Raw genomic sequence first — 9,743 nt, forward strand, 5'->3', positions numbered from 1 at the left:
AAGTTGATTACTTATAAGCTTTGCATTCACTACACATATCATTACTGTATGTTCTTAATTGTGACTAAAGAAAATTGATTCAAACACTACGGGGTATATACTGACTTTATTGTATGTGAAATGACGGTGTGGCAAATGTACACATTTTCTCATAAAATAAGAAAAATCTAAAAAAAAATGTCAAATAACTCACAATAAGCTCATTTGACCACCTCAAATCAACGTTACTTTCACTTCGACAAATCAAACATGGACGCATTATGTCAAAGTATTTACACAATTTAAGACTGCAGCCCATTTATGCAAAGACAAGGCACCATCTCGATTTGAATCCACGTTGAGATTTTACAGACTGGCAACACAATTGTTTTTCGCCACTTGTATCCATAAGCTCCAGTTTTACTGAACAAAAGGAAATGGCAGCAAATGTCAAAGTTAGGACCCCAAAAAAATAGTCCTTAAATAGTCATGATTTACATAAGGCAATAACTATTTGGCTAATGGTATAAATACCGCATGTGCAGGGATAAGAAATGTTCACTTTCTAGATCAGTAGTACGTTAACACAACATCATTAGAAATCCATGCAAGTTAGACAAAATGTGTCCAAGTAATCACATAATACAGTATCAAATGTCACCACCTTGCAGTAAAATAAATACAGTTAAAGTCAAAGGAGTGCAATAACAAAGTAGCATTCAAGGGAAAGCTCTGGTAAGGAGTGGTGGTAATTCAGTGGCACTGTGTCCAGTTAAGGCTCTCTCTGTATTACATTTAAAACACATTGTCACGGCCAGCACTGCTATTATTTTATAACTCAGTTGGTCAGAGAACAGAGTGGAATGGCAAAAACAACACAGGATAAATTTAGAACGACAACAAAACGTAAAAAAAAATAGCTCAGAGAAATCCCGTAATGAAATTAACATGTTTCCTGATTATTTTTAACTAAGGACGGAAAGATAAAATAATCACATTAGTGACATTTTACATGTTTACATTGTTTCACAGAGCCATGTTTACATTACGTAAACACTTGTTTTTCAGTGAGATTGGAAGTATAAACAGGAGGAGGAGCTTCAACTTTCAGTGAAATTACAGTACATTCAGTAGACGTGGAACCTTTTTTTTAAAAAATAGATTTATGTACACTTGACAATATATCATTCCATAATACCAATCCAAATACTTAATGCTTATGTACACATACTGTACACAGGGATTGATTGTTTTCATGAAATCTCATGGTTTTCAACAGGAAATGGTGGAGAAAAAAAAGACGAGTGGGAGATTCAGTCACTGTCGCTCTCATCCTGGTACTTGGTCGTTGCTTTGATTGCGCGTCCGTTTTGCAAAGGCATGTCTTCATAATCGCTCCTTCACAAAGAGAAAACATCACAAGCTTTAACTTACGCTCATTTAAACATTCTCTGACTGCACACACACTAAAATTAGGACATTAATCATCACCGCTCTGACTTCAAGTACTCTTTTAATTAATTACAAAACACACAAGAATTTCAAGATCCGTCTAATACACTCACCCATATATTACTTCATCATCCGAGTCATTTAGCATGGAGAAAGCGGGATTATCCTTCAACTGGGAGTCTGCAGAATTGAACACAACCAGGTGCATTAATACAAAAGCTCATTATCTCCCCGAAGAATAGAGAATATATTGAGAATTGGCAGCGACTGCATTAGTTACCATAAAGGGCATTTTTGGAGGGGGAATACACAAACGCTAATGTGTACAGGTAAAAGTTGAGAAGGCCATAGAAGGATAGAAATTCAGCTGGTATGTCTGGAGTTAAGGAACAACAACTCTCTCATGTGTCATGTTGCATAGATACATATATATTTATACATATATATATATATAGAAAAGGATATAGTTTTGATAATGGGTGGAGAGTTCAGCCACAAAGTTGTTCTGGAGAGCCTTGGCACCAAACCTCAGATAGAGAATAACCATGCTGGAGGAGAAAAAAATCAATCAGATCAAAATCAAACTCTTCAAAGAGCTTAACATATTGTGCACATTTCCATTCAACAGACCTTATGATGAGCACCACAAATGTCAGCACGGTCAAAAACTTGAGCCGGAGATCTAAGGTTTGAAAACACACAGCAAATGAGGGTTAAAATGAGCAGTAGAAATGTACACATACAGAGAGGCGTGGTTTAGGTGTTGCTATACCCGAGTATGGCATGTTTTTGAGTTCAGAACAAGCTCTGACAATTAGGAAAATCAGGTAGAGGATGTAGAGGGACGCCACAACCAGGAAGAAGATCTTCATGCCCTGCAGAAATAACAATGGACACTATTTATTTGCAAGGACATAAACACAGTTGACATAATAAAAATACTGCTACTAAACTACGTTTTCCTCTTCATAACAATGATCCAACTGGTATCTTAGCATGTCTTTAAAAAGGCCAAAGTCTCACCTGAAAGTTCACGATATCCACTTTGTACTGATATGTAGGATCCTTGAGTTCGTTGACCCTGAAAAGTCAGACAAAAAGAGTAGATATTGTTTAGTCCTGAGCAGAGACTGTATATAAATATGGGCGTAGTCTGGTTTGAGAAGGGAACGCTTAAGGCTTGTGAACGTCCAGTTGTAAAAAACTTGAAAATGGGAGTTTGTTTTGAAACTAGAAGACTATATCCATTTTTATATAAAGTGTCTATAGTCCTGAGGTAATTCATAGTTGGGTAAAGATTGACCCACTGGCGAAGTCACACTTACGTTTGCCAAATACCCAGTGTAACCGCCGAGAGCCACATAAGACCTACGATTATCATCTTAGGCAGGTAGAACGTCAGGCACTTTCTCTCACCCTGAGGAAAACAACACAAACTGTAAAACAAAAAAATAAGACTCATAGATAAATTAGCAGAGAATCAATAATACTGGACTTACCTGAACTCTGATGCCATGGTAGACACAGAGCCAGAAGAGCAAGAGAGCACACAGGAACAGAGCCTGAAAGAAATCATCCAACGTCCCAGGGAACCAGCTGTTGACCAGGAACGACAGTGGGAAGAATGGATCTGAAAAGTAAAGTAAGCAACACAACAGACCATCAACATTCACGTCTTAAAATGTAAAATTTAAACTAAGACAGTGGAAATACAAGCTCCATAGGTAAAGGAACAATAATAAACGCACCGTTGTAGAGTAAAAGCAATGGGAGCAGGATAGACATCCATTTTTGCTCGATGCCCCAGTCCCTCATGGAAAACTTCCTCAGAGAATGAGCAAACAGACACTGGAAAACATGCAAAAAGACATTTATAAACAGTAGATTTCTCACACACACAGATGAAGAAGTCTTTTTGTAACCACCGCTCTTACCGTCACCATGAAGGTCAGCACCACAAAGACGAACCGGAACCAGATCTCTACTTGTGAGAAGGTGGGGTTATACGTTTTCCACTGAACAGGAAAGGAGGTAAACCAGAGAACAGGAAACTTAAATCCAGTACTAAAACAAATACAGACATTAGAGTTGCTTTTATGAAATGGAGAATAATCCTGTTGTTGGCATTTGTCACCTACCACAAACTTGACCTTGAGTTCAAACGTGATGTTTTCAAGGTCCTTGAAACTGACCACAACCTGATACTGGGTGTAGTTCAAATATCCCAGATGAAGCACAATAATCTCCTCACATTTCTGTCGAGAGACAAAAAAAAAAGATGTTCAGTTAACGGTCGAAGCACCTCCTCGTGATAACTGAATAGAGGTCGATTTATGAAATGGACTCATTTCCTGTTGTTCCTGTCTGTTTGTGCGTGTCTAATATTTAACTCACCGGAGTTTGTTTGTCTGTTTGTTAGTTAGCAAGATAACTTGAAAAGTCACTGACAGATTTGGATGAAATTTTCAGGAAATGTCCGCAATGTGACCAAGAACAAGTTTTTAAATTTTGGGAGTGATCCGTAGACACTATCGCTGGTTACAACACTCGCTGTCTGACACAGGCGCGCCGGCAGGGTGTATTTTGTAGGCACTGAGCTGCCTTGGTGGAGGTCTGAGTTCCCCGAGTGCTTTTCTAGTTTCTTAAGTTGGACGTCAGGATGTGTGCAACTATGTCCATTGGTTGTTTTCTCTTGTTTGATGTCCCTGCCTGCCTTCTGTCTGACCAAACAGGAGTCCTTTTCACATCCTGTGTTGCTACACATGCACTGTAATAAAAAAAGAATGATCCAATGGTGCACTAACTTTACACTCCCGCCCTGTTGTGTATGATAAATGATATTCCATGTACAAACAAAGCTGCGACTGTCGCTGCAGCCTGACTACATGATTAATTAACAACACAGCATAGACCGAGAGAGAGAGAGAGAGAGAGAAGGTTGAGTTGCTGATTGACACTCACATTCCCGCAGTGCAGCGTTCGGGATTTCTGGTGCACGTTGTTAATGTGCATCACGCTGGCGTCCTGCATCACTCCCTTCAGTTCCACGTTGATTTCGAAAGGCTGCTGAAAGTCTCCCACTGACACACGGAGAGCAACAGCAACAGTGAGCCATTATTAACGAGCCACAGATGTTTACAGCATAATCACAGATCAACAGTCTATGGCGCGTCGCACACGGAGACGCCCTCCTCATTAAACACAGTGAACAGCTGTCATCTGTCACTCAGTGTGGGTGCCTTACTATTGCTGTTTTCGGCCTGCATCACACAGGTGAGCCATAGCTGCTGGTTGTACGTGGTGAGAGGAGGAGAAACTAGAATGAAGGGCCCAGTCTGAAAGCATACAATTAATGGCATCGGCAAATATGTTAATCCTTCAATCAACGCCTGTCATTAAAAACACATTCCAGATGACCTCTTAGCCGTCGTCGCACGTAGCAACCAACACGTCATAAAGCCATGTGTGACCTTTGTGAACAATAACAACAATACTGCATACCCACAGAACGTTGACTCATAAATAAAAACCACTCTTATCATCAACAAAAAAAACACCAATCATTCAAACCAGCAGGTGTAGAAAACACAGTAACAGTACTGTACAACCTTGATTTACTCTATAGTGATTACAGAGCTTCCACTTCTTTTCTTCTATTGAAGTGTTATCTATAGAGCTTGTAATTGCATATATATACACAGTAATATAAAAATAAATAATCCACATATAATAATCCAATAATCTGCATATGAATTTGGACATGAAAACAGTCACAGTGTTGTATTACAATATGATGATACACCATAATATTTTTCACATGAAGCTAAAAAAAAAACCTCAAATGAGTGACAATAAATTAAAACCTACTTAGAAATGTCTTACCTTAACTGAGGCATTTTTGACCAGTAACTGATCACCACTATGCTCTTGCTCAGCAATGACCCTAGGACCTATTTAAAAAAAAAATAAAAATAGAAAGAACAGTGATATTTGTGTGTGCCACATACAAGTCTGAAATATAAACAAATGTAAAAAATACATATTCTGATACACACACAAAAAAAACACCAGCACAATAACAATGAAGAAATTTAAAAGCAAATGTCATGTCACACTGATTCAAGGGTGGTGAGGTTAGAGTGTTGGTGCATGTGAACTGAACATCTGGAAGTCATGAATAAACTGAAAGTCATGGTTAAGTAAAGTAATTAGAGCAGATGGACTTGTTTTACGGGATTATGGTGAACATCATTAATGTTTGCTGAACTATTAATGTTTGCTGAACTAATCAGACAGAAGTAGATGGTGTTCATGTGTTAAAGTGTTTATCAGTGCTTCATAAACAGCATGTTCTCCCTGTGTGTGTGTGTGTGTGGGGGGGGGGGGGGGGGGTGTGTGTGTGTGTGTGTATTTCTCCTCCTTAAGTCCAAAAACATGCAGATTTGAGGATTAAGTAAATTGGACACCCTAAACTAGGGGTGTCAAACTAATTTTCACTATGTAACTGTCATACAGAATAAATATAACTACATGTAACCAAATATAATGTAAACTAAAGGTAACTACTTCGTAACATATTGATAAATAACCTTCTGTATTTATTACTTATTTCACTCGTCGCATGATGCATGTGCAACGATACACTGGGATCTAGTGGCGGTTGACGCAACCGCCATGCATTGTGGGAAATGTAGCTTATGGTCAACACACGCCTTAAAGCAGCATAGACCTATTTTAAGACAGATTTTTAAGACCAATTAATCACTCGCGGGCCACGTAAAATGACGTGGCGGGCCACATCTGGCCCCCAAGCCTTGAGTTTGACACACATGCTCTAAACTGACTGAAGATGTGAGTTTAAGAGTAAATGTTTGTCTCTATACATTTGCCCTGTGCTGGACTGGCACCTGTCCAGGGTGTACCCCTGCCTTATGCCAGGTGGAATTGGCACCACGCTCACGTGGAGGATAAAGATGCATGGATGTTACGTTTGATAACAAAAAGTGGTGGCGGTGAGTCACGTGACAGGATGAATTATTAGAGTGTCAATGCAGTGCTGCATCAGTGATGTTTCTCAGACGTACCTGCGACCCCAACGAAGACTGTGAGGCCGAAGCAGACCAGGAACACCACGAAGACCAGGACAAAGTGTCTTTTGGACAGGGTGTAGAGCCGCATAGGAGCTAGTCTGTCACAAGGAGACATGCAATAAGTTTAACCCGCACTAGCTAAAAACCATGTTTACAGACAGAAAGCAGAAGAAATTAAAAATATATAGAAACAATAAAAAAAAGTCACCGTATGTCTTATTTTATAACGCGTTTACAGAGTGCAGGTGCGCGTATGTCAACACCGCTAGCTTCTATGCTACGTAACACAAGCAGTAACATATGTCAGGAGACGAGAGCACAGTGGATTTAAATCATATCCTCGCACGATTTAATCACTCAGTCACACATCTGCAGTGTCTCCTACAAACAATTCTCATACTCACTGCTCCATTTGTGCCCGTTTCAAGTGCCAGGAGCGAGAAAAGGCGTCAGAATCACTCCGCGAAAGCCACATCCGTGTTTGCGCGTCAGTCAGAAGTGCAACGTCATCGAATGGGGGCGGGGTCACGAGATCACGTGGAGACGGTGTGGCGGAAAGGGAACGCGCTTGTCTGGGGGCACGCGTCTGACGGGAACGCGCACTGATTGGGGAACTTCTGAGATGTGGATTCACTATTTTTATTGCCACAATGAAAGCCATGGCGTGTAAATATAAATATAACACGAGCGCTACCATTTTATTCTAAATTCTCTACAAAATAAACTAAACAGGGGGTGCATTTATTTATTTATTTATTTGCAGAACTGTTTATACAGCTGCTGAGATTTTCATTTTATTTAGCCAGGAAGTTTGTGAAATTAACTCTCATATGCAAGAAGACATCTAGATATAACACGGACACCACCATGTTATCCCAAATACTCTGCAAAATAAAACAAACCACTCTGGGTGCCTCTCTTGCCTCTTTATGAAGTGTGGATTCTGCTGCCACGAACAGGCTGGGTGAGAATAAATTTTGCGCACGCGCAGCAGGATTTAATACCATTTGAATGTCGACTTTTAATTTGTAATGAACTATTTAGGAGACATGGATTTATTCCAATTTAAGAGATACAATTCTCCATAGTAAACGTGGATTATGACGTTTCACGACAAAGTGACAAACACCAATGTGATCATCCTGAAAACACTTGTTGACTTTAATGCCACTGAAGGCCTCTCCTTCGATAAGATTGCGATATTGATCTAATATTAATATATTGATATACTGTTTATAGATGTATATATGTGTGTGTGTGCGTGTGCCTGAATCTATGAATTCTCCTGAGTCTTGCTCGTTTGTTTACCCGCATTTTCTCTGCTATTATTCGACAGTGTTTTATTTCCTGATGGCCGCGCTTGTTGACGTAAGAAATGTAAATTAATAATAAATAAAAGCGAGGAACCTTTGTCTTGCTTCTGCCATCATAACACAGAGTTGCGTCAATTTTGGATCCATTTTTTTTCATAATAATAATGATGATGATGATGATGATGAAGATGATGATGATTTGTGTTAGACCCACCTGTAAAAGCGGTCATCTCTGTACGGTGTCAGCTCCTCCTTCAGCTCGGTGTAGGCCTCCTGGATCCTCCTGCAGAAGTGCTTCAGCTCACTGTACAGAGGGTTCTCCAACACCGACGAGTAGTCGCTGTCCATGATCACACCGAGCTGAAAATGGCGACGGAGGAAACAACAAAAAAAAAACACACAGCCTCACGGCCTGTTTTTTTGTTTTACAAAAGGAGCAGCGCAATAACGACCGTGTGCTGTCACTCCGTGGACCTGAATGTGCAGTAGAAGCGGATTTGATTGTGTTTCCTTTCAAAGACAGACACACAGAGAGGGAGACAACACAAAGGGAGTTTAAATGGACGGGAAGCGCAGGGAGGTGGCGGCGGTCACGTGATCACAGTTCAGCACCACGGACAGAGGCAGAGCAGGGGCGTTTAAAGACACATCAGCCAGAGTCCTGATTGGGGTTCCACAGCAATAACAGGGATTTCATAATGATATTTATATCAAAGTGCTTTTTGGTATTTTTGTTAGTGCTTATACATACATTCTTGGCAAGATAGTGTATTTTTATTTGACCGTATTTCCAGCTTAGCTTCTTCAGTGAGGCTAAACTGCACTGTTGACAAAGTTAAGTGGCAAAAATGTGCCATTCCAACTGCAATTTTTGTCATGCAATTAATTGAAAACTTGTCATGTCTTGTCATTTGGCCATATTCGGCTTATAAACATGCTATTTCCAATAGATGACACTATAACAAGTATTGCTGCTAAGCATTGACATATCCCAGGCAGTAATAATTCACCACAATTTCTTTTCTTATTTTCTATTTCCATCTAAACACATGTTGGCATCATGACAGAAACCTGGCATTTAAAGGGTCACAATCGTAAAAAAAAAAAGAATTAGTATTTGGTATCAATAATTAGGTCAGACTTATTTTCAGCTCAGCTCCTGCAGTACAGCTAAAATACACAAATGCCAAAAGAATTACAAATGTAGCCGAGTAGTATACAGCTCTATTTTTTTATTTTTACTGATTAGCATGTTTTATAAAAAAAAAAAATATATCTATATAAACTCATAAAATTACCACCGTTTCAGACTGAGGAGTTTTGATATATTTATGAGAGACAGAGTATTTTTTTCTGAAACAATGAAGTTTTATTCAAAAGATGCTTGACATATACAATTATAAAATAATTTACATGGCATGCCTTACTATCCATTCACTATAAACGTTCAGTCACCAAACCAGACTCAGGTTTTTTTTTAATGTTTTTTTTAAAGTGTTTTTGTCATTTAAATCTACACCTACAAGTACAAAGCACATATCTTTTCTAAAGAGGAGCCAAATCCTACAATATCTACAACAGGTCATGTCATAAAATCACTTTAAAGTGAATCCTTAATCCGAGTCCATTCTGAACACGAACTCAGTGGCTTACACTTGTGAACCTATGTGAACGATGTGTGTGTGTGTGTAAGAAGCCATGACAACACACACGTCTGAAGAGCGGTTCAACACTGAAGGGATCGTAGACTGCACAGTTGAATACAGACACACCTTTGACTTGACAGTTACACTCTACACGACTAGTCTACCGGCTACACTAAACTGAGCACTTACTCATTCACATCTTTTTTTTTTTTTCATCCAAATGCAAACGTCACAAAACACAGAAAAATCTGACCCCTCCCGAC

General features: G+C 39.4%; 1 protein-coding gene across 1 annotated transcript; it reads right to left on the reverse strand.

Annotated features, from left to right (window-relative positions):
* Positions 1 to 487: 487 nt before the first annotated feature.
* Positions 488 to 7,003, reverse strand: tmem181 (transmembrane protein 181). The gene is made up of 17 exons (XM_083898754.1): positions 6,926 to 7,003; positions 6,516 to 6,619; positions 5,314 to 5,381; positions 4,676 to 4,766; positions 4,393 to 4,511; positions 3,570 to 3,686; positions 3,366 to 3,446; positions 3,180 to 3,279; positions 2,931 to 3,061; positions 2,757 to 2,848; positions 2,455 to 2,512; positions 2,204 to 2,306; positions 2,062 to 2,113; positions 1,897 to 1,979; positions 1,712 to 1,807; positions 1,545 to 1,611; positions 488 to 1,377 (listed from the first exon to the last, which is right to left on the reverse strand). Exons 1-17 carry the CDS (start codon positions 6,994 to 6,996, stop codon positions 1,293 to 1,295), a joined length of 1,518 nt encoding a protein of 505 aa, XP_083754880.1. The 5' UTR covers positions 6,997 to 7,003; the 3' UTR covers positions 488 to 1,292.
* Between the last annotated feature and the right edge of the window lie 2,740 nt (positions 7,004 to 9,743).

This window comes from Microchirus variegatus (assembly GCF_963457635.1).
Source record: "Microchirus variegatus genome assembly, chromosome: 12".
NCBI classification, from domain to species: Eukaryota; Metazoa; Chordata; class Actinopteri; order Pleuronectiformes; family Soleidae; genus Microchirus; species Microchirus variegatus.